General features: G+C 49.6%; 1 protein-coding gene across 3 annotated transcripts in view; it reads right to left on the reverse strand.

Annotated features, from left to right (window-relative positions):
* The window catches only part of RPRD2 (regulation of nuclear pre-mRNA domain containing 2), a 146,092-nt gene that overhangs the window by 22,752 nt on the left and 97,150 nt on the right, over nucleotides 1-26,190 (reverse strand). For all 3 annotated transcript variants that reach the window (XM_029580678.1, XM_029580679.1, XM_029580677.1), the window contains one exon: nucleotides 18,011-18,137. In XM_029580678.1, coding sequence (XP_029436538.1) covers nucleotides 18,011-18,137 — 127 coding nt within the window. The remainder of the gene's footprint in view (nucleotides 1-18,010; nucleotides 18,138-26,190) is intronic.

The raw sequence follows: 26,190 nt of genomic DNA on the forward strand, positions 1-26,190 counted from the left end.
GGGGTCTGTAGGGCATGCCGCAGCTGAAGTAACCCATGCATGAACCGCCCCACAATCTGTTGCACCAAGATGGGTAAACCATCCACCCCCTGGTGGTAAGCCTCTATGGCACGGAGATGCACTCGGAGTTGTTTTAAGCCCAGCCTCCGAGAGGTGCAGCAGATAAACCAGGAGGTCCCGGATCGGGCAGAAGTGGGGGGTGGGGGGGTGTCGAGATTCTTCTGCTCATACCAGATGGTAAACTTCCTCCATTACAATGCATAAGACTTTCTCGTGGAAGGCTTTCCTGAAGCCACGAGACACCTCCTCTGAGAGGTCAAGAGGTTGCAAGATCAACCGCTCAACATCCAGGCTGTGAGGGTCAGGGCCCGGAGGTTAGGGTGGTGCAGCCTGCCCTGATCCTACGTGAAGAGGTCTAGGGTAGTCCCGAGATGGATTAGGCCCTGCTGGGAGAGCTCCCCATAGGAGAGGGAACCAAACCTGTCTCGGCCAATGGCGGCCTATGAGGATCATGGTCCCCTGGTCCTGGCGAAGCTTCAAGAGAGTCTTCACAACCAACGGGAGTGGAGATACGCATATAAGAGGCCAGTGGAGGGCAAAGGCATCCGAAGCTGGCTGGCTGTCTACCCTGGACAGGGAGCAATACAGAGGAACCTTCCTGTTGCAGGGAGGCAGCAAAACATCCATGTCCGGGGTTCCCCAGAGATGGAAAATTCGATCCACCATCTCCTGCTTCAGGGACCACTCGTGAGGTCAGAAGGTGCGACTCAGCCTGTCTGCCAGGGAGTTCTCAACCCCGGCCAAGTACACCTCTCTGAGCAACATCCCCTGAGCCAGAGCCCAGGACCAGATCTGTACTGTCTCCTGACAGAGGAGGAAAGATCTGGTGCTCCCCTTGTTTTTGATATACCACATGGCAACCTGGTTGTTTGTCCAAATAAGAACAATGTGGTTGGCCAGGCGATTCTGGAAGGCCCACAGTGCATACCGGATCGCCTGCAGCTCCCTCCAAGAAATTTATCTGAAACCGGGCTTCTTGGGCGGTCTGGAGACCCTAGTGTGGAGGCAGTCTACATGGGCTCCCATGGTAAGCACAGGGGGTTCCAGTGGTGCAGAAGGCACAGATGGCCCCTCATCCCCAGAGGAGTTCCAACAAGGACTGGTTCGGACACCTTACATTCGGTGCCCAACGGGCCACCGAGGCATCGTGGTGTGCCAGCAACAACTGTGTTGGGAGGATATAGAAAAGGACGTCGAGGAAATCCAACTAGGTTCAACTCCAGACATCAGCATGGGCACCGGCACCAGCATCAGTGATGACACCGGAGCACAATCTCCGTCGCGCAAAATGTGTTTCACCTCCAGGCGCACCAGATGCTCCAGCTCCGCTTCGAAAGCCTCTGCTGAAAAGGCAGGCTGAGAGAGAAGAGGATAGGCCAGCTCCTCCTCGGGACACCAAGGGGGTTCAGTGCCTGACATCTAGATCGGTGTGGATGGCCTTAAGCCACTGGACTCCAAGGAGGACGGGGCTTCCTCCTGCAAGGGCTTCTTCGGGGATGAGGTGGCAAGCACCATAGCCAGCCCAAGTCTAGCACCGTGTGAGGAAGGAAACCGGTGATGGTGTTTCCAAGAATTCCCATGGTGCTCAGCCTGGTCTTTCCCTGGCGCAGAGGATGATGATCCAGAAGTCCGTGACTTCAAGGAGACTGACAAAGGTCAATCCCCAGAGCCTTTCTACCCCGAAGGACTCAAGAAAGGAGTGGCCACTGAAGGGTCAATGACGAAGGGCTCCCCCCAGTCCTTGGTGTCAATGGCATCGATGTTGAGGTGGAGGGCGGTCGGACTTACCCGAACCAAAAACCTTCTCCATTTATCCGGCCTGGCTCGACGGCCTTTTGGAGTCATCTGTGCTCAGATGACTCCCCTGAACATCATGCGATGCCCCCAGGTACAGGATTGCACATTGCAGAAGCCCGACGCCACCTTGATGTGCACGGAAGACCGCAAGGGCATGACAACCAGCAGCCACCGAAGGAGAGGAAAAACTCACCAACTAATGAGAAAAACAGACTGAGAACTGGAAAGAGACCCAGTGCAGAGCAAAAAATGTACTTTATTGAACTTTTTCCACAAAAGAGAGCACGAGCTCCACCACCGCGAGGCAGTAGCTCCGCAGAAAAGGAGAGACTGGAGAGAGACCTCACATGGATGCATGTATAGTGGCATGCTCAGTGTGCCAAAGTTTCCCGTGCTGGGCTCCATCTGATGTCACCAATATGTGAGGACTACCCTCCTGCTTGTCCTAGGAGAAACCCAGTAACTTTGTCATTACTTTCATTCAAAGAGGCTTGTGGAAAGCAGTGGAAACATTTATTAAACATCAACAAATCTGAAGAAAAAGGGACTGGGACAAAGTGGCACTGCTAAAATGCTCTCCATTCACATCAATTACATAACAGGTTTTCTTTCTGCTGTTCACCACAACAAAGACCTCTTGCTCTATCAGTACTTTAGGTGCCAGACTGACTGTGAACTTGTAAAGCAGCCAACACTGAAAAGGAAAATTGGTTCTTACCTGCTAATTTTCGTTCCTGTAGTACCAAGGATCAGACCAGACCCTGGGTTGTGTCTCCCTTCCAGCAGAGGGAGTCAGAGAAAAAACTGAAAAGGCACCCCTCTTAACCTGGTGTGCCACCTGCGATCCCTCAGTATATACGATATCAAAGCAGAATAACCAATAAAGGAGAACAAATCCCCAAATATAACAACCAGTGGCTACAACAATGTGCGCGGTAAAATAAACAAAACGTACCGCCAGATAACGTATCAATCAAGAAGATTCCTTCCTATGTCTGTAAAGAACTCTGCCGAGGTAAGAAGAAAAAATGGACTCTCCAGAAAACCCAAGGGCGGGCGTCTGGACTGATCCTTGGTACTACAGGAACGAAAATTAGCAGGTAAGAACCAATTTTCCTTTCCCTGTACGTACCAGGATCAGTCCAGACCGCTGGGATGTACCAGAGCTGCCCTAACTGGGATGGAATCTGGAGAGTCCCGCACAAAGAACAATGCTGCCAAAACAGTCGACCTCTGGATCCCGGACGTCCACATGATAATGTTTCGCAAAAGTATGCAATGATTTCCAAGTGGCTGCTCTACAAATCTCCTGTGGCGAGACCGACTGGCTCTCTGCCCAAGAGGCCGCTTGAGATCTGGTAGAGTACGCTTTCAAGCCTTCTGGTATGGCACGCCCAGCGCAAAGATAAGTGGAGGAAATGGCCTTCTTCAACCACCTAGCAACCATAGCTTTGAATGCCTTGTGTCCCCATCTAGGCCCACTCAATAAGACAAACAAATGATCTGATAATTGAAAAGCATTGGTCACCTCTAGATAGCGAAAGAGAACCCGGCGCACATCCAACCTATGCAGATCCTTATCCATCGGAGAAGTTGTATCCAAATTCGGGAAGGCCGGTAGCTCTACCGTCTGATTGACACGAAAATCCGATACCACCTTGGGCAGGAAGGAGGGAACGGTTCACAGCGAAACTCCAGAATCCGAAATATGAAGATACGGATCCAGACACGACAAAGTTTGAAGCTCTGAAATTCGCCGTGCGGAGGTAATGGCTTCCAAAAAGACAGTCTTGAGTGTCAAATCCTTCAACGTAGCCTGCCAGAGGGGCTCAAAAGGAAGACCACATAAGCCCTTGAGAACTACATTCAAGCTCCAGGCAGGACAAATCTGTCGTATTGGCGGGCGCAAATGCTTGGCCCCCTTTAAAAAAAAACGGGACACATCTGGATGAGCTGCCAGTGAAAGCCCAATCTTGCCCCGCAGGCAACCCAGTGCCGCGACCTGCACCCAGAGAGAACTGCAAGCTAGACCCTTCATCAGTCCCTCCTGCAGGAAGGAGAGAATGTGTGATACCGAAGCCAGACGTGGGGGTGCGTTCAAACCTTGACACCAAGAGTTGAAAACTCCGATTTCCGTGCTTGCAAGAGGGTAGAAATAACTGAATCCGAATATCCCCTCTTCCTCAATTGCCTTTCATAAGCCAGGGCCGCTAGACAAAAGTGATCCGCTCGATCGAAAAATACTGGACCTTGTCGAACTACATTCGGAAGGTGGGTGAGACGCCCGGACCGTTGATCGCCAACAAGATCAGATGCGCAACCACGGCCTTCGGGACCACTCTGTGGCTACCAGAATGACAGACCCCCCTCCCCCTCCCCCGTGGTTCTCTATCAGACGCACGATCTTGCCCACTAGTGGCCAAGGCGGAAACACATACAGCAGTATGCCGCGAGGCCGCAGAAGAACGAGAGCATCCACTCCTTCCGACGACTGAAAAATCGGGGTGCCTTTGCATTTGTCAGAGTTGCCATCAGGTCGAGGTGCGAGACCCCCCAATAACGAGTGAGCAGCCGGAAAGCTGCGGACAATTCCCATTCGCCGGGATCCAGATGCTGGCGGCTGAGAAAATCTGCCTGCACATTGTCCACCCTGGCTATGTGAGAGACCGCCAGCCGGACCAGATGTCGCTCTGCCCACGTCATGAGCCTTTCGACTCCCAGGCCACCGACCGGCTCATGGTTCCCCCCTGGGGGTTGAATGTAGGCAACCGTCGTCACGTTGTTTGACAAGACTCGCACCGCCCGCTGAGCTACCAGAGGGAGAAAAATGCGTGGCGTACCGCCCTGGTTTCCAATCGATTGATTGACCACTTCGCCTGATAACTTGTCCAACAACCCTGAGCGGATTGTGACTGGCAAACTGCTCCCAACCAGAGAGGCTGGCATCCGTCGTGACTATTACCCACTGCGGCTCCTCCAGGTCCATCCCCTGTAACAAGTGGGCCGGAATCAACCACCAATCGAGACTGGACCTGGCTGGTTCCATCAGTGGCAAAGGCAGGCGGAACTCCTCCAATTTCGGATCCCACCGAGAAAGCAATGCGCGTTGCAAAGGTCTCATATGCGCCCATGCCCAGGGAACCACTTCCAGAGTAGACGCCATGGAACCAAGTACCTGCAAATAATCCCATACTACGGGCAGGGGTAAGGACACGAGCCGACAGATTTGCGCCACTTACTTGATCCTCCTCTCCCAAGTGAGGAAGACCTTGCCTACCGAGGTAACGAAGCGTGCTCCCAGGAAGTTGAGAACCTGAGATGGGTATCAACTAGCTCTTGGGCAAAGTTGACCACCCAACCAAGGGACTGGAGCTGGAGGAGAACCTTGCTCACTGCTATCCGACAGAGGCGCTCCGATTTGGCCCAGATGAGCCAATCGTCCAGGTATGGGTGAACCCGCCTTCTCATCTCCCTCCTCCTCCTACTTCCATATTCCCTTCTGCTCACATTACCTCTCACGCACGCCTACGACCCCCCTCCTCCCCTAACCTTACTGTTTCCAATGTTACCATTCCATATTCCCTTTCGCTCACCCTACCCTCTCTCCCGCCACCCCCCTCCTCCCCAAACCTTTACTGTTGCCCATGTTTATCAGTCAAATTTGACTGCACCTCGCCTCCCTTGTATATAGTTAATTTTCAGTCTCTTATATATAGTTTTACAAGCAGATAATAATCTTTTGTAAAGCCTGCTACTATAATCATTTTATATTGTGAACCGTTATTGTATATCATTGTAAAGCTATTTGCTATGTTATGTTACAACTGTGACCGAGGTGATGTTTTGCTACGTGCCCCCGGTATATAAAAATTCTTTAAATAAATAAATAAATAAAATAAAATAAATAAACCAAGATCCTCCCCCCCCCCCTGCCGTAGTGCCGCTGCTACAATTACCATTACCTTGGTGAAGACCAGAGGCGCTGTCGCTAACCCGAACGGAAGAGCTTGGAACTGATAATGCTCCCCCAGGGTCATGAACCGGAGAAACCGCTGATGGCGTTTGGGTATCCCGATGTGAAGATACGCCTCGGTCAGGTCCAAAGAGGCCAAATATTCTCCTGAGTGGACAGCCGCAATGACCGAACGTAGAGTCTCCATACGAAAATCGGGGAACCTGAAGCGCTCAGTTGACTGCCTTGAGATCCAATATCAGCCGGAAGGATCCCTCCTTCTTCGGGACTATGAAATAGATGGAGTACCTGCCAGCCCTGCGCTCCTCTGAAGGGACCAGAACAATGGCCCCCAGGGATTTCAAGCGACTCCGGGTTTGCCCGACTATCTCTTGCTTGGCCTGAGAGCCGGCGGGAGAAATCAGAAAAAGATCCTGCCAAGCCACCTCATGCCTTTCAGGGAGCTGCTGTATCCAGCATTAAGTGTTTGAGCTGGACAGACAGCACAGATAGTGATCTGCACCGATAAAGACATGGATTGTGTTCATTATCATGTATATATTATTTAGCCCTGGTTATCTGTTATATATCTTATTTATCACTTATACTCCTTTTTAGTTCCCATATATTAAGCTGTTCACTCAAGTTTAAACTTATATACCCTTATCATGTTTTATTGTCAAACGCCTCGCGTGTAATACTTCTGTTCAATGTACACAGTCGTGATATCCTTGATGAACGTTGGTATATAAAAACTGTTAAATAAATAAATGGATGAAAAGGCATGTTTCCAAAGACCCTTAAATCTTTCTATCCTGGTTATCTTTGAAAGCCATGCCACCTATTACTGGAATAACTGTTTTGCAGGCATCCACCAAAACCATAAGGCATCCTCTACATCTGAAAAAAGGTATTGTGTGGCATCCGATGGCAAAAGAGTACAGCTTCCTTGCAGAATAAAGTCCCATACCAAAACCTCCACAACCTGAAAAACTGAAGTCCTATGGGACATAACCACATGAAATGAGATTTTTTTTTTTTTAATAAATAGGCAGAAGATAGTCATTCTCAGTCTCTAATACCACCTTATCCTGCCTCTAAAGACTGATTACATTCATGTTATCCTTCAGGTCCCCTGCTCCAAACACCACATGGATATTTAGGCTATTATTGCCACCTCACATCCAGAGGCTGAAATGACCAGGGCATAGTCCTGACCCATGGCAGCTGCGAACCTCCCTTCATGAGGCACTGCAAACAAAGGAGGTCAGCTGTAAAATGCCAAAGAAAAACAACATTTGAGGAGAAATCTTCTAAAAAGGGGCATCAAAACAGGTTCCCCCCCCCCCCCACACACACATGGAAGAACACCATGGCCCCTCCCCAAAGGATGCAAGATCTCAGCTCAGGAGGAAAAATGAAAGGGAATAACTGGCAAGATACATATAAAATAGCAGTCGCTCCTGCCAAAATGGCCAAATCTGAGAATAAAATAAAAACAAAATTTAGCAGTGGACTCAACTGCTGCCACACCTGGCTCCAAAGTTCTGACATAAGAACATAAATTGCCATACTGGGTCACACCAAGGGTCCATCAAGTCCAGCATCCTGTTTCCAACAGTGGCCAATCCAGGCTACAAATACCTGGCAAGTACCCAAACACTAAGTATATCCCAATCCTAGTAATAGAAGTGGTTATTTTCTAAGCCAACTTGCGGGCCGATACAGTAAAGCGCGGCCGCAGTTACCCTGTTTCTAACCTGCTGTTTACTCACAATTTGGCCGCGTAAGTCCAACCTGCGATTCACTATCCCTTTTAACCCATCCTTACCGCTTCTTTAAATCAACGGGTAACCCTTTCCGCCCGCGGCATTTATATGATATGTAAACGATCAGATTAGCTATTCCCTCCCATTCAGTAACGTGCGCCCCGACTATCGCCTTTTTAACCTGCAGTTTAGCCGCGTCTTTAACCTGCTAAATTACAGCCTACCCTTAACCCCTATATTAGAGGCAGGGGTAAGGGTAGGCGGCAAACTTTCCCCCAGCCCTCGCTCACCTGCCCTGGCCGCCGGTCTCCGGGGCAGCCCCAGTCCTCTCTCCCCTCCTCGTGAAGCAAGGCGCAGGGCAAAAAGCGACTCGACATGCTATTAAAATATTGTAAATAAAGTGTAACAAAAGTTAACTTACTTTTTCTTATAGTCCTCTCTGCCCTCCTCCGGAGGCGCGCACCGCGGCTCCCCTGCCTCCCGGGGGCAGCCGGCGGTGAAAGTGGCTTCCAGCGGCCCCCGCCGGCGAAGATGGATGAACGCACGCCCGTAGTGCACGGGCGCTCGTCAGCAAAGGCGCATGAACGGGCGTGCGTGACGTCACTGCGTACATTCATACACTTTCGCTGATGTGGACGCCCGTCAATTTGGGTGCTCAAGCCAGCGAAAGCGTATGAACGTACGCCGTGACATCACGCATGCCCGTTCATATGCTTTCGCTGACGAGCATCCGTGCACTACGGGCATGCGTTCATCCATCTTCGCGGCATCCAGCGGTGGCCGCTGGAAGCCGCTTTCGCCGTCGGCTGCCCACGGGAGGCAGGGGAGCCGCGGTGCGCGCCTCCGGAGGAGGGCAGAGAGGACTGTAAGAAAAAGTTAACTTTGTTACACTTTATTTACAATATTTTAATAGCATGTCGAGTCGCTTTTTTGCCCTGCGTCTTGCTCGCCTTATGTTTTCTTTTGATTAAAGTTGGGATCCACTTCCTGGTTCCTGTCATTTCAAATGACATTTGAAATGACAGGTACCAGCACACCCAGGATACTGTTTAGGCGCTGTATAGCGCCTATACAGTAAAATGGATTGCGCTTCATGAACGCGCGTTGGACGCGGGTTACATTTGCATGCCATTTAAATACAGTATCGAGCGGTAGGTGATCCGAACTGTGCGTGCGGCAAACGCGGGTGCGCTGGGCACTAACGCACCTCTTTTTACCGCCCGTTACTGTATCGGCCCGTTGATTAATAGCAGGTAATGGACTTCTCCTCCAAGAACTTATTCAAACCTTTTTTAAACCCAGCCACACTAACTGCACTAACCACATCCCTTGACAACAAATTCCAGAGTTGAATAGGAAAATTGGTTCTTACCTGCTAATTTTTGTTCCTGTAGTACTACGGATCAGTCCAGACTGCTGGGTTTTGCCTCCTTTCCAGCAGATGGAGACAAGGAAAAACTTGTAGAGCACCCCCTATTAGACCGGTGTGCCACCTGCACCCCTATTAGACCGGTGTCTCCACCTGCATCTCAAAGCAGAAAACTAGTAACATTGCAGACTAACTCGGCAGATCAACAAGACAAACCAGGTAATTATGGAAATAAGCCCAACCTTGGGCAACGTGAATATAGAAAAGAGTAACATGTTGTCTTCTGATACCTTTGGCTACAAAACAAAGTACCAGAGCGGACTCTCAAGCAATAAACCCTCATTAAGGGAGGGTGTCTGGACTGATTCATGGTACTACAGGAATGAAAATTAGCAGATAAGAACCAATTTTCCTTTCCCTGTACTTACCCAGATCAATTCAGACTGCTGGGATGTACCAAAGCTTCCCTACACAGGGTGGAACCCTGAGAGTCCCGCTCGAATGACTCCGCTGCCAAAGTTGTTGACATCCGGAGCCTGGATGTCCAACCGATAACAATGAGCAAAAGGTATGCAACGTCTTCCAAGTTGCTTTCAACCCCTCAAGGATAGGCCGGCCGCGGCAAATGTAAGCAGACGAAACAGTCTCTTTCAACCATCGAGCAATAGTTGCCTTGGATGCATATTGGCCCTTCTTTGCGCCATTCCACAAGACAAACAAATGATCAGAAACCCGGAAAGAATTTGTGACCTCCAGATAACACAGGAAAACTCGGACGTCCAAACGCTTCAACTCCCTAGTGTGTGGCGCCTCCGATTCTAAGTGCGAAAACGCTGGAAGCTCCACAGACTGGTTCATGTGGAAAGAGGAGACCACCTTCAGTAAAAAAAAGACGGAACCGTCCTAAGAGACCCCAGAATCAGAGATACGCAGAAAAGGCTCCCTGCAAGAAAGGGCCTGAAGCTCAGATACCCTGCGAGCTGAACAAATAGCCACCAGAAATACAGTCTTTAACATGAGATCTTTTAAGGTAGCTCACTTCAGAGGTTCAAAGGGGGCTTCACACAAGACCCCGAGCACCAGATTAAGGTCCCATGACAGACAAACGGGGCGGACTGGGGGATGCAAATGCTTCGCCTCCCGAAGGAAGCGGATGACATCTGGATGCGACGCCAGAGACGTACATGCACCTTACCCTGAAGACACCCCAAAGCCACCACCTAGGACTCTCAGGGAATTGAAAGACAACCCTTTGGCTAAGCCCTTTTGCAAGAATGCCAGCACCTGTGCAATGGAAGCCTGACGGGGAAAACCGCCCTGATCCTTACACCAGGATTCGAACACCTTCCAAACCCTAACACAAGTCAGCGAGGTAGTAAGCCTTCGCACTTGGAGAAGAGTAGTAATCACGTCCTCCTGATAATCCCTCTCTCTCAATTGCTGCCTTTCAAAAGCCAGGCCGCTAGACAAAAGCGATCCACCTGCTCGAAAAATATAAGGCCCTGACGTAGAAGATTGGGAAGATGACTAACTGCAGAGGACAGTCCACTGCGAGATTGACTAGATGAGACTTGTTGGCATTCCGCCCAAGAGGCTGCCTGCAAACGAGTGGAATGGGCGCGAAGACCAACCGGTAAGGGTCTACCATGCAACAAATAGGCTGAACTTATAGCCTCCTTCAGCCAGCGGGCTATTGTGATTTTTGAAGCTACAGAGTCACTTAACCCCCAGTATGATCGGAACCGATAGAACCACGCAGGTCAAAAAATTCAAAAATCTGCAGAAAAAGAATGGGAAAGCGAGCGGACTCTTCCTCCCACTTGAACCACTTTGACAGGGTGGGTCTCTGCACTGGTCCGTGGTACTACAGGAACGAAAATTATCAGGTAAACTAATTTTCCTTTCCCTGTACGTTCCCGGATCAGTCCAGACTGCTGGGATGTACCAGAGCTATACCTATCCGGGGTGGGATCTGGAGAGGCCTGCTCGAAGCACACCTTCCCCAAATCCGTCCGAATTAGTAGCCTGCACATCCAACCAGTAATGTCGCGTGAAAGTATGCGTCTTCCATGTGGCCGCCCGACAGATCTCCTGTGGAGACACGAAGTGAGACTCCACCCAAGACGCTGCTTGCAACTGAGTAGAATGAGCCCGGAGGCATACTGGAAGAACTCTGCTCTTTAGCAAGTAAGCGGAGCTGATAGCTTCTTTCATCCACCGAGCAATAGTAGTTTTTGAAGCCATATGACCCCACCGGGGACCATTCCAGAGGACAAAGAGATCGTCCGACATGCGAAAATCATTGGTGACCTCCAAGTAGCGTAGAACATAAGAACATAAGAAATTGCCATGCTGGGTCAGACCAAGGGTCCCATCAAGCCCAGCATCCTGTTTCCAACAGAGGCCAAAACCAGGCCACAAAAACCTGGCAATTACCCAAACACTAAGAAGATCCCATGCTACTGGTAAAATTGATTAATAGCCATTAATGGACTTCTCCTCCAAGAACTTATCCAAACCTTTTTTGAACTCAGCTACACTAACTGCACTAACCACATCCTCTGGCAACAAATTTCCAGAAGCTTTATTGTGCGTTGAATGAAAAAAGAATTTTCTCCGATTAGTCTTAAATGTGCTACTTGCTAACTTCATGGAATGCCCCCTAGTCCTTCTATTATTCGAAAGTGAAATAACCGAGTCACATCTGCTCGTTCAAGACCTCTCATGATCTTAAAGATCTCTATCATATCCCCCCTCAGCCGTCTCTTCTCCAAGCTGAACAGCCCTAACCTTTTCAGCCTTTCCTCTTAGGGAAGCTGTTCCATCCCCTTTATCGTTTTTGGTTGCCCTTCTCTGTACCTTCTCCATCGCAACTATATCTTTTTTGAGATGCGGCAACCAGAATTGTACACAGTATTCAAGGTGTGGTCTCACCATGGAGCGATATAGAGGCTCTCCGAACATCCAGCTTCCTCAAATCACGGGACAGAGGGTCCGAACGGTCTAGATCCCCAAAGGCTGGAAGCTCCACTGACTGATTGACATGAAAGGAAGATACCACCTTCGGGAGAAAAGAAGGAATCGTACGGATGGAAACACCAGAATCGGAGAACCGCAAGAAAGGTTCCCTGCAAGAAAGACTTGGGGCTCTGACACCCGCCGAGCTGAAGTGATAGCAACTAGAAAAATCACCTTCAATGTAAGATCCTTCAGAGTTGACCTCCTTAGAGGCTCAAAAGGCACCTCACATAGAGCCGTAAGTACCAAATTCAGACTCCAAGACTGACAAGGCTGGCGAAGCGGCGGACATAATGCTTAAGCTGCTCGAAGCAACCGCGCCACGTCAGGATGGGCCTCCAAGGCCCCACCCTGCACTTTGCCGTGCAAACAACCAAGGGCTGCTACCTGTACCCTTAAGGAGCTACTCGATAATCCCATGGACAGCCTTTTTGCAGGAAACACAAAATATCAGATACAGAAGCCCGGATTGGTGAAACGTCATGATCAAGACACCAGGCCTCAAAAACCTTCCAAACCCGAACGTAAGCTAGATTAGTAGAAGTTTTGCGTAAACGGAGAAGAGTAGCCACTACCACAGGAGTAGAACCCTTGTCACTTAAGTGGTGCCGCTCAAAAGCCATGCTGCAAGACAAAAGCGATCGGCTTCTTCCAAACAGACGGGTCCTTGTTGAAGCAAATCCGGAATTCCTGGAAACCGAATGGGACCCGCCGATGCGAGGTTGAGGAGGTCTGCAAACCAAGGACGTCTGTGTCATTCCGGTGCCACCAAAATCACCGGCGCTGCGTGCCTCTCTATCCGACGGAGCACTCTGCCGATTAATGGCCAGGGTGGAAACAACGTACAGAAGAACGTCTATGGGCCAGGGTAGAGCCTGGCATTTACCCCTTCCGCTCCCGGCTCTCGATGGCGTGAGAAGAACTGTGGGGCTTTGGCGTTCCGAAACATCGCCATGAGATCCATGCTGGGCGTTCCCCACGCAAGGCATATGTGGTGAAACTCGTCCTCTGACAATTCCCATTCGCTGGGATCGAGGTGGTGTTGACTGAGGAAATCCGCTTGTATGTTGTCCACTCCGGCAATATGAGAGGCCGCGATGCAGAGCAGGTGATGTTCTGCCCAGCTGAACAACTGAGCCGCTTCCTCGTCACAGGATGACTCAGAGTCCCTCCTTGCCAGTTGATGTACGCCACTGTGGTCGCATTGTCCGATAACACCCGCACTGCCTCTCCCCTGTAGGAGAGGGGCAAAGGCTTGTAACGCTAACCATACAGCCCGGGTCTCCAAACCGATTGATCGACCACAGTGACTCCTCAGGGGACCAGAGACCCTGTACAGACTTCCTTTGGCACACCGCTCCCCAGCTGGAGAGACTGGCATCCATGGTGACCACTGTCCATTCGGGAATCTCCAGGGGAACTCCCTTGGAGAGATTGTCCATCTCTAGCCACCACGCTAAGCTGTTTCTCACCACTTGTGTAAGCAGCAATAGAAGAAAAACCTGTTTGGATACTGGGTTCCAACGGGACAGTAACGCATACTGCAAGGGCCGCATATGAGCAAACGCCCATGGCACCAGCTCTAAGGTCAACGCCATGGACCCAAAAACCTGCATATATTCTCGAACCCTGGGAGAAAGCTGGAGTAGCAGACTCTGCACTTGTGCTTGTAATTTGAGGATGCGATCCATGGTGAGGAAACACCCGGCCCCTCTAGGTATCGAAGAGAGCTACCAAATACTCCAAGGACTGAGATGGGACGAGTTTGCTCTTGGATAGATTGATCACCCAGCCCAGCAACCGAAGAAACTGCAGAACTCTGTGAATGGCATCCGTGGCTAAAGCTTCTGACTTTGCGCAAATCAGTCAGTCATCCAAGTAGGGATGCACCAGGAGACCTTTCCTCCAGAGGTGAGCTGCTACCACCACCAATAACTTTGGTGAAAGTCTGTGGCGCAGTCGCCAGGCCGAAAGGAAGAGCTCGAAACTGAAAATGCTGTCCAGGATGCAGAACCGCAGAAATCTCTGGGTGATCCTGACGAATCCCTATGTGGAAGTAAGCCTCCGTGAGATCTAGTGAAGCTAGGAACTCTCCCTGCCTCACCGAGGTAATGACCAACCGGAGAGTTTCCATGCAGAAGCGAGGAATCTTTAGACACTTGTTGACCTCCTTGAGGTCTAGGATGGGACGGAATGATCCTGCCTTCTTCGGTACTATGAAGTATATTGAGTACGACCCGTTCCTTGCTCTTCTGGGGGAATAGGAATTATGACCCTTACTGCAGTAGCCGCTGTAATGTGTCCCGAACTGCTGCTCTTTTGGCGGGCATACCTGCAGGGAGAGATGAGGAAACTGATCTCGGGGCCGTTGTGCAAAATCTAAAGCATAGCCTTGTTTTATCCCGGACACGACCCACTGATCCGTGGTTATCTTGGTCCACTCCTCGAAGAATAGGGTCAGCCTGCCCCCTACTACTAGAGTTTGAGGGAGTGGACCAGCGGGTCTTTCATTGGGAGGGATTTTGCTCCTGAGGAAGGAGAGCCACCCCAGGTCTGCCAAATCTTCGGCCCCGAAAGGACTGGGTATAGGACTGTTGCTTCGCCGGAGCCGAACAAAAAGACAAAGTGGGGAGGTTTAGAAGGGCGATACCCTCTGATTACCTCTAAATCTGGCTCGAGAAGAGAAGGAACTGCGTGAGTGAGGTCTGTCTTCCGGCAGGCGATGCACCTTATTCTCTCCCAGCGACTGAATGTCATCGAAGATTTTACCAAAAAGTAAACTTACCCCTTAAAAGGCAAGGACCCCAGTTGGGCCTTAGAAGACACATCCGCCGACCAGTTGCGCAACTACAAAAGCAGATGAGCCGCGACTGCCAACACCATGGACCTGGCGGACATCCTGAGGTCATGAAAGGCATCGGCACAATAAGCCACCGAGGATTCCAAACGGTTCACCTGAGCCGCTTCCTCGGCCAAGAAATCTACATTGGCTTGTAATTGCTGCACCCAGCAAAGCCCGGCTCACATAGTAAAATTACTACAAATAGCCGCTTGAACTCCCATGGCTGAGACCTCGAAAATCCGTTTGAGCTGCACCTCTAATTTCCTATCCTGCAGATCCTTGAGCACCGTTGTTCCTGTGACAGGAATCGTGGTTTTCTTAGTGACAGCTGACACTGCAGAGTCCACTTTAGGCACTTGCAGTAACGCCAAGGCGTCCTCTGGCAGAGGATAGAGCTTATCCATGGCTTTACTAACCTTTAAACCGAGCTCTGGGGTAACCCATTCCCTAAACAACAAGTCCGATGCTGAAAAATGAAAGGGAAAAGCAGTAGCAGGACCTCTCAGGCCCAACAAGATAGGGTCCATCTTCCCGAGCTTGGATTCCTCGGGAGGGCTGTCAATGCCTAGCTCAGAGAGGATAGCAGGAATAAGAGGTGCCAACTCTTCTCTACGAAAAAGGCGAACTACCTTAGGATCATCGCCCTTAGCCGCCTGAGAGCCCCTGTCCGCCAGTGGTGGATCTAGCTCCGTGTCATCTGCACCCTGCGGGATCTGGGGTTGACAATTCAGATCCTCAGGATCTGAATCCAGATCCGAGGAGTTGGTATTCCTCTGCGGAGCCCCAGTGCGGAGAGGACGCTTAGGCTGAATAGGCTCCGTCCCCTTATTTACTGTGGCACGTTTAGCCGCCTGTGGCTTATGGGAATCTGATTTCCCCCCCCCCGCCATCAGCTTGCCTGCCTTCCTAGCCTTGGCTTTATGCAAGAAAACAATAAAAGAAGACTCCGAGGAGGTATCAGAAGTCCCCTCAGGACTGCCCTCCGGAGCTGGAGAAGCAGGCTGCTGCAAATCCCTATTTTCTGGGGGCCGCGGCTGAGGAGACAATTGAGGAGGAAAAGACCCCTCCCCCATAGCAGGCACAGAAGCAGCAGCACGGAACGACTGTAAAATGGCTTCTGTGCCAGCACTCAAAGGGAAGGATCCTGAGATAAACAGACTCCCCTGCTGCAGGTGAAGGAACCCGCGGGGGCCTGCTTTTGGCAGTATTTTTAGCTGTTCCTGCACCGGAGGAACCCTCTCCCCCGGTAAACACTGAACACAAATTTTGGTGGGAGAGCCGCACGCGGGCCGAGCCACACTCGCGACACGCGGCCGTCCGCGGCATTGGGGAAGACAGAGAGAAGTGAAAACAAACACAACCCCCCCCCCCGCCCCAAAACGTGGCAAAAATCCCCCCCCGCGATGAGAGGAAGGAAGGGAGATCTGCCCGATGAAAATGAAAGCAAGAAAAAAACACACCTCAAAACTGTTTTTTTTTTTGTTTTTTTTTAAATAAAGACAGCCTACCGTGGTCCAGGGTGCTGATCCTTGGGATGGAGTGAGCTGGGCTCCCTGGTATCGCACCCACGCTGCCTGAATTAATAGTTAGGGTCCTCAAACCCCCATCGGCAGCTGACTCAGACCAGCAGGGGACGGCCCTCTCAGAGCCTAACAACCCTCTGGGAGGCGGACCAAGAAACAAATCCTTTTTTTTTTTTTAAAGAAATTTAAAATCAAGACGTACATAGAAAACTACCTAAACTAAAGTTAATCAAACCAAAATAAAGACTCTGACCAGACTGTAGGTTTTGCACCTCCACCATCTGCTAGAGACAGAGAAATACTGGCAGACTGTAGGTGGCACTCTCCTATATAGGCGAAGCTTTGTTTTTAAAACATCTATCTCTATCTGCTGGGGGGTGGGAAACCCAGCAGTCTGGACTGATCCAGGTACGTACAGGGAACTGGCTATTCTCTATTTTTTTTATTTTTTATTTTTTTTTTTTTTTTTTAAGAACACCTCACTGACTAATTAAGACTGTAGGTTTTGCACCTCCACCATCTGCTGGAGACAGATAAATAATGATGGACTGTAGGTGGCACCTCAGGGATTAGGGCAGAGTCTATTAAAACTTCTCTTTCTCCATCTGCTGGAGGGGAGGCAAAACCCAGGAGTCTGGACTGATCCGGGTACGTACAGGGAACTCAAATATACCCTCCTTCAACCCAATCCACTGGAGACTTACTTTCCTTTAATTGCATGCTTCAGCAGAAATGGCTCATCTCTTCATCTTTCTTTTGAAAACTTTTAGTAAGCCAGAGGGAGCAAGTATATGAGTGTCTGAGTGCTCAGAGCGGGAGTCCACTTCAAAACCGAAGCGCTTCCTGAGCCAAAAATAAGCTTTCACCCTCTAAGCTCTACTAAATCCTATCTGGGGCTGGGAGTCTTACACACAACAGTAAAATACTAGAAGCTTGGCTCATAGTTTGCTGTCAAAGTAGAAAAGGCTGACAAACAAGAACTGCCCAAAATTTCTCCTCCAGGCTAGGCAAAGGCCAAAGCCTGGGAGTTAAGTTCCTGTTGCACCAGACAAGTATGTCCTGCCATCTAGTGAAGACAGAAAATACTGGCTTTTTGCTGGAGCTGCACCATGGTAACTACCAGTGATGTCATCATTCACAGCTATCTGGGGATATTTCTCCTATGTTATATCCCCTCCCCAGGGCCATGAATGCTACCTCCACAGCATTCCCATTATTATTGGACTTGATAAACTGCTTTAATCCAAACCAGTCACGAAGTGGTTTAATACTCTACAGCAGACGACCTGGGCCAGGATCAAAACCAGCTCCCCATGCATGCAAGCACCGGCTAGCCCCCGTCAAAAGATTTTAACATGTAAATGAAATTAGATGGGAAGTGAATGGATTCTGAAACCGATACATTTTAAAAGAAAAGTGACATTACATAGTGGACTGAGTAAACGTCTGATGGTTGCGCTACTGTTACTATATATACTGGATTTCTCGTGGATCTATGGAGAACACCCAGTCTTATATCCTTCCTTGGAATATCATCTCTGCTAGATTAGAAGGCAAAACAAGGCATTAACAAATTCAGATATGGCTTCTATTTTCTGAACTAAATTAATGTCATCTTTTTCTGCACCTCCTTTTTGCTCCTCTTAACTGCCAAGCAGTGGATCACATGGTTGCTATTACCTTTTAAACGTTTCAGTGTTTCGGTGCTACATACATCCACCCTCATGGTGGAAAGTTGCTTTTCTTTCAGTTCTATTTGGTCTTCTGTACGTTTATACGAGACCAACTCGTCCATGAGAGACTGTGGCTGAAAAACAAGAACAGCGGCACGCCATTTACTATGGCTCAAACAAACTAATACACCTTATATGCCACAAAGTGGAAAGATCTCAACTTTGGAAGGATTAATACAAAAACTGCCTTACTCAGTGGTTGGGGGGGGGGGGGTGTTTATCTGTAAACAAATCCAGCAGCAGCGTTTCCAATGCATATTTTCTACGAGGACAAGCAGGATGGTAGTCCTAACATGGGTGACATCATCGGATGGAGCCTGGCATGGAACTTTGATCTCAAAGATTCTAGAACTCTGAAACATACCCTACTGAGCATTGCAGCTGTAATCACCCTGTCCCCTAGGCAGAGATCCTCATTCTCCCAGGACAAGCAGGATGGTAGTCCTCACAGATGGGTGACATCATCAGATGGAGCCTGGCATGGAAAACTTTTGTCAAAGTTTCTAGAACTTTGACTGGCACACTGAGCATACCCAGCATGCCACTATCCGCGCATCCACGCGGGGTCCCTCTTCAGTCTCTTTTTTTCTGTGAAGTAGCTGCCTCACGGTAGTGGAGCTCTGCTCTTAGCTCATCCTTTTCAAAGTATTTAACCGGTTGTTTAACGTTTTCAGGACTGGGTCCCTCTTCTTCAGTTGATGCCATCCAGCGTGCGGTAAGTATTTACATTTTCCCTTTGTGAGGTTGATTCCTAGCGAGTCACCTCTTGGTGACAGACGGCCATCGACCGCTTGCTGGCTATTTTTCATAGCACCTGATTTTCGCCGATGCCCCCAGTGCCCACAGACCATGTCAATTACTGATCAACATGATGTCTGTATCCTCTGCCTGGGGGCGTCGCACAACGTCTGAAGGTGCCATCTATGTGACCAGATGACCCCCAAAGGCCGTAATGCCCGGCTGGATAAGATGGAAAAGCTTTTTGCAAGAAAGTCTGATCCATCTACTCTGGCATAGGGGGCATCGACACCTAGAGGCCGAGGGGAGCCGTTAGATATGCCGTCACTCTCTACCCCTCCGGCAGGTCCTTCTCATGAGAGAGGAGCCTGTGATAGGCAGTCTCCAGTGTCGTCACACTCAAGGACGTCAGGATCTTCGCCTTCCTTGGCTCTGGGGAAAGACTGGCCGAGCACCAAGGTAAGACCCGCAAGCATCATCACCGGTCGCCGTCAGCGCAAGGCTCCGGGATCGGTGCGGCATCGGCAGCTGCTGTGCCGCCAAAGCAACCCCATGGGGAAGAGACACTGTCCTCTATCAGACCCGGGAGACCAAGGCATTCCCCACCGGATGCGGTGCTGGGCCCAGAGCCTCCATGGGGCTCTGAGGCATCTCTGGTGATGCCTCCTCCTCCTCCTGTCTAACTACAGCGGACTTTCAGTAGAAGGGGTTCAGCAGGCGGTGCTCAGAGCCTTGAGGGGCATCAAGCCGCTGTCGGCACCAGTCCCCATGCTGGTGCCAGAGCCTTCACCTTCTCTCTTGGTGCCCCTGCTAGAGCATCTAGACCTTCTTCTACATGTACTTCCGACACAACCGGTGCCCGGAGGACCTTGGTTCCCCAGCAGCCACCGATGCCCCCCTCGCGGAGTAACTGCCATTATCGGGTCCTCCAAGGAGGAAGTATCTGTGCAGCCAACAGAAAAGCTTGGGCAGGACCCTCCACATTGTCCCCCAAGTAGCAAGGAGGAGCCCCCGTATGATCCCTGGGAAGATGACATATCTGAGTCTTCCTCGGAAAACTCAGACAACCTTCCTTCCGAGACATCTCCGCCAGATGAGAGGCATCAGTCTCCCCTGGAGAATCTTTCCTTTGCGGGCTTCATCCGGGCTATGGCCAAGGCCATCCTGTTCCAGCTCCTCACTGAAGAGGACGCTCGGCACATAATGCTGGAGGGTCCTCCAGTTTGTTAAGAACATAAGAACATAAGAAAATGCCATACTGGGTCAGACCAAGGGTCCATCAAGCCCAGCATCCTGTTTCCAACAGTGGCCAATCCAGGCCATAAGAACCTGGAAAGTACCCAAAAACTAAGTCTATTCCATGTTACCATTGCTAATGGCAGTGGCTATTCTCTAAGTGAACTTAATAGCAGGTAATGGACTTCTCCTCCAAGAACTTATCCAACCCTTTTTTAAACACAGCTATACTAACTGCACTAACCACATCCTCTGGCAACAAATTCCAGAGTTTAATTGTGCGTTAAGTAAAAAAGAACTTTTTCCGATTAGTTTTAAATGTGCCCCATGCTAACTTCATGGAGTGCCCCCTAGTCTTTCTACTATCCAAAAGAGTAAATAGCCGATTCACATCTACCCCGTTCTAGACCTCTCATGATTTTAAAACACCTCTATTATATCCCCCCTCAGTCATCTCTTCTCCAAGCTGAAAAGTCCTAACCTCTTTAGTCTTTCCTCATAGGGGAGTTGTTCCATTCCCCTTATCATTTTGGTAGCCCTTCTCTGTACCTTCTCCATCGCAATTATATATTTTTTGAGATGCGGTGACCAGAATTGTACACAGTATTCAAGGTGCGGTCTCACCATGGAGCGATACAGAGGCATTATGACATTTTCCGTTTTATTCACCATTCCCTTTCTAATAATTCCCAACATTCTGTTTCCTTTTTTGACTGCCGCAGCACACTGTACCGACGATTTCAATGTGTTATCCACTATGACACCTAGATCTCTTTCTTGGGTTGTAGCACCTAATATGGAACCCAACATTGTGTAATTATAGCATGGGTTATTTTTCCCTATATGCATCAGCTTGCACTTATCCACATTAAATTTCATCTGCCATTTGGTTGCCCAAAGGATATAGTGGCTGACCCAGTCCATGAGATCTTAAAGGAACTTATCCTTAGGATCTGGAAGCACCTTTTGTCCATTCCTCCAGTCAATTGGAAGGAGGATGCCATTTACCTGGTGCAACAAGTCTTGGGCTTTGAGAGGCACCACTTCCCGCACCAGTCTGTGGTGGTGAAGTCTACCCTCAAGAAGGCCAAACGCTCTCGCGCCCACACCTCTGCCCTGCCAGGTCGGGAACACAGGGCCTTAGATGCCCTAGGTAGAAAGGTTTTTCAGGGTGCTATGCTCATCACCTTTATTGCAACCTACCAACTGTATATGACCAAAACAGGCCCAGGGATTGTCAGAGAGCTTGTCCCAGCAGCAGCAGGATGCTTTTATGGCAGTAGTGCAGCAAGGCCTGGAGGCGGTCAAACAAGGTGTGGTCCACCTACAATGTTTCTGAAACAGCGGCGAGGGTGACTGCAGCAGGCGGTGTCCACAGAATGGCCTGGCTTCGTGCCTTGGACCTTCGACCAGAGGTCCAGGAGTAGCTGGCGGACTTACTCTGCACAGGGGAGAATCTCTTCAGAGATTAAGTTAGGGACGCGGTGGCCCAGTTAAAAGACTACCATGAGACCCTGTAACAACCTCTCAGTGTGTACCTCAGATCCTCAGTCCTTGATCAGGAAATCCTCGCGAAAGGGCTCCAGGAAGTCCTTTTACCACCAAATAAAATACTACCCTCCTGCCTCTCGGGTACGCACGTCACGTGCCAGCTCTCAGGGTTGCTCACATCAACAGCTGTCCCCCAGGCTTCAACCCGCCCCCCAGCAAAGCCCCACTATGGGGTTTTCACTACGGGCAAGGGAGCATATGCCAGATTGCCGTACCCTCTGCCCCCAGTTGGGGGCCGGCTATGTCTATTTGCGGACCTCTGGCCCAGCATTATGTCGAACCAGTGGGCTCTTGCCACTCTCCCTGGGGTCTGTCCTCTCACCAGAAGTGCTTATGACAGAGCTCTCCGCCCTACTAATGGCCGGGGCAATCAAAACAGTCCATGTGGCCCCCCCAGCAGGGCCGGGGGTTCTACGCTTGGTACTTCCTGATACCAAAGAAAACCAAGGGGCCTGTGCCCTATTCTCGATGTGAGGGCCTTGAACAAGTTTCTTCAAAGAGAAAAGAAGAAGATGGTCTCTTTGGGCACTCTGCTCCCTCTCCTGCAAAAAGGAGACTGGCTCTGTTCCCTCGACCGAAAGGATGCCTACGCCCACATCGAGATCTTCCCCAGCCACAGGAATTATCTCCGCTTTCTAGTGGGCAAGGAGCATTTCCAAAACCGTGTGTTGCCTTTTGGCCTCGCTTCGGCTCCATGGGTCTTCACTAAGTGCCTGGCGGTTGTGGGGGCACACCTGCGCCTGCAAGGAGTGCACGTGTTCCCTTATCTGGACGATTGATTAATCAGAAGCAACACCCAGCAGGGGGTGCTCCGCTCCTTGAAGTTAACTGCCCATGTGCTGCAGTCTCTGGGGTTTGTCATCAACTACCCCATCTCAGCCCATCTCCACATCTGGGTTTTACTGGAGCCAGACTAGACACAGTTCAGGCAAAGGCGTTTCTGCCCCATGACCAAGCGTTTGCCCTGGCATCACTGGCGGGTTTGGCCACAGCAGTCAGGTTTCTGCTCGCCTGTTGCTCCGTCTTCTGTGTCACATGGCTGCGTCGGTCCATGTTACCCCATTTGCCCGCTTGTGTATGTGCAGTGCTCAATGGACCCTGTGCGCTCTCAGTGGCTGCAGGCAACCCAGGACCTCAGTGCACATGCCTGCATCACACAGCCTCTTCAGGCCTCCCTGTCTTGGTGGGAAAATCTCTCCAATCTGGAGCGGGGACTTCCATTTCAAGTTCCTTTGAACCAGACTGTGCTCACCTGGGTTAGGGGGGCACATGTGAACAGCCTCCACACACAGGGTCGATAGACGGCACAGGAAGCTTACTGCCAGATCAACTTCCTGGAGCTCCGAATGATCTGCTACGCTCTCTGGGCGTTTCAGGATCGTTTGTCCCACAAAGTGGTCCTAATCCAAATGGAAAATTAGGCTGCGATGTGGTCCATCAACAAATAGGGAAGCACAGACTCCTTCCTCCTTTTTCAGGAGTCAATGCAGATATGGTCCTTGGCCCTATCCCAAGGCATGCTCTTGCAAGCGATTTACCTGGCTGGGATGGAAAATGTGGTGGCAGACTGCCTGAGTTGGGCATTCAGACCACACGAGTGGTTGCTGGACCCCTCGGTAGTGACTGTGGGGAATCCCCAGATGTGGATCTCTTTGCCTCCCCTTGCAACAGCAAAGCCAGCCACTTCTGCTCCCTGTACAGGAGCGATGGGAAGCCAACCTCAGACATCTTTGCCTGCTTCTGGGGCAAGGATCATCTGTACGTGTATTCTGTACTTCCGCTGGTAATGAAGACTCTCAAGAAGCTTCAGCAGGACAAGAAGACCATGATCCTGGTGGCCCCATATCGGCCGAGGAAGGTCTGGTTTCCAAATCCTGCAGGACCCGTCGGTCAGTAAGCCGATCCATCTGGGGACCTCCCCTGATCTGATCACGCAAGATCAGGGCAGACTGCGCCATCCAATTCGCAGGTCATTAGCTCTGATGGCCTGGATGTTCAGAGGCTAGTCCTGCAGTTCCTCGACCTCTGACAACGTGTCTCAGGTACTGGTAGCTTCAAGAAAGCCTTCCATCAGAAAGTCTTACAGGTTAAAGAGGAAGAGGTTCTCCGTCTGATGTGGAAGTCATGGCTTGGATCCATTCACCTGCACCATGCCACAGTTTCTAGACTGCCTGTGGCACCTCTGAGGCTGGCCTGAAGACCAACTCGGTCAGGATCCACCTGAGTGCCATCAGCACTTACCAAAGTATTGGTGGTACGCCCATCTCTGTTTAGCCCAAAGTAGGGTGATTTATGTGGGGGTTGCTTCACATGAAGCCCCCCATGTGTCCTCCTGTTGTGTCCTAGGACCTCAACATGGTACTAGCATGGCTCATGCGTCACTCATTTGAGCCTCTGAGCTTCTGCAATCTAAGGTACCTAACCTGGAAGGTTCTCTTCCTCGTGGTGGTCACTTTGGCTTGCAGTGTTAGTGTGCTTCAGGCATTGGTGACGTACCCACCTTACACTAGGTTCTTTCATGATAGAGTGGCCCTGCGAACTCGCCCCAAGTTTCTGCTTAAAGTGGTGGCTGATTTTCATCTTAAAATCAGTCTATTATTCTGCCCACCTTTTTCCCCCCCCGAGACCTCATTCTCACCAAGGCAAACGAGCTCTACACAGTTTGGAATCTAAGAGGGCTTTGCCCTTCTATCTCAAACACACTGCAGGCCACAGGCAGTCCACACAACTCGTCATATCCTTTGACAAGAACAGAATGGGCGTTGTGGTGGGCAAACAAACTCTGTCCAACTGGCTGGCAGATTGCATCTCCTTCTGCTATGCGCAGAGGTCATGTTAAGGCTCACTCAGTGAGAGCCATTGCGGCATCAGTAGCCCACTTAAGTGGTTCCCATTGCCGAAATCTGTAAAGCCGCAGCGTGGAGTTCCCTACACATGTCTACTGCTCACTGTTTGGACATGGATGGTTGACATGATAGTAACTTTGGCCAATCTGTCCTTCGTAACCTCTTCCAGGCTTAAAAACCCAACTCTCCCTGCCTAGGGCCCATTGTTTAGGCTCATGCTATCTCCCTCTGTTACCAACAGCACTGCAGTTATTTTTGAGTCCTGTGGCACCTAGTTCGGTGCCTGTTGATCATAAGCCTTTCCAGGAGCAGCCTGCTTGTCCAAGGAGAAAGCAGACTTGCTTACCTGTAACAGGTGTTCTCCTAGGACAGCAGGATGTTAGTCCTCACGAAATCTTCCCACCACCCCTGGGAGTTGGTTTCTCCAGGTATTAGAAATATCATGGACTGAGGGACTCTGCCTAGGGGATAGTGTAATGACTACAGCTCACATGCTCAGTAGGGCATGTTTGAGAGTTCTAGAATCTTTGAGATCAAAGTTCCATGCTGGGCTCCATCCAATGTCACCCATGTGCGAGAACATCCTGCTGTCCTCGAAGAACACCCGTTACAGGTAAGCAACTTTGCTTTCTACCACTACTTTGTAAGGACAGGTATCAGCCATGTGCACAATTTTATCAATTTCTCCAATGCCTTCTAATGAGGAGGAAAGCAGTCCTTCAATCACTTATTTTTGCTGGTTTAGATTATTGTAATAGCCTATTCTTGGGTCTCCCTGAATCCACCTTAAAACCGTTGCAACAGATACAGAATTCTGCGGCCAGATTGTTAACAGGTTCGCCCATAAGACATCACATTTCTTCCATTTTGTCCAAGTTACATTGGCTTCCGATTAAATTTCGGGTAAAATATAAAGTTCTCTCACTGATTCATTCTTTAATACATGACCCAGACTCAACTTGGCTCTGTACATCCCTACGGTTATACAAACCAACTAGGCATCTTAGATCTGCTAATAAATATCTACTTGATGTTCCTACAGTTAGACTGGCGAGACTGAACATGACCAGAGAAAGAGCCTTTTCAGTGGCAGGACCTTTGTTGTGAAACTCACTTCCCAACACTTTAAGGCAAATTACTAGCCATAAAGAGTTTAAGAAGGCAGTAAAAACTTATCTATTCAAGATAGCTTTCGGAGACCCTGTTAGTTTGAATACCTAACCCTAATAAGGTATATACCACCTACTCATATTGAAAGCTTTATTACTTGTTCCTTAGGGTTCTGGTTTCTATGAGACATAGTCCCTAGGATATCCTATCTTTATCTTTTCTGGCTTTCTACTTGTTTTTGTAAAAATAGTATAGTTATGTTTAAAAGAGTAGGGTCTATAAAGATATATTGTATTTTTTTTCCTCCTATTATTTTACTTTATCTGTTATTTTTGGTTTCATTTTATTTTACTTTTTACTGTTTTTAGTTAAAAATAATTTTTTAGTTACTTATTTTTGATGTATTTTATAATTTAATGTTGTAAACCGTTTTGGTCAAACTTTGTTTGAAAAGACAGTATAGAAATATTTTAAAATAAATAAAATAAAATAAATAAATATTGCAGATTCTTCATTTCGATGATGCTGATGTAAGGGCTGGAGCTTCCCATGACTGAAAGCAGATTTGGATTTTACTCAAGGAAAACAGCAATAAGGATACCAAAGTACTAATGTAAACACACTGTGCACTCAATGCAATTCTTCC

This window comes from Rhinatrema bivittatum, chromosome 16 (assembly GCF_901001135.1).
Source record: "Rhinatrema bivittatum chromosome 16, aRhiBiv1.1, whole genome shotgun sequence".
Lineage (NCBI taxonomy): Eukaryota > Metazoa > Chordata > Amphibia > Gymnophiona > Rhinatrematidae > Rhinatrema > Rhinatrema bivittatum.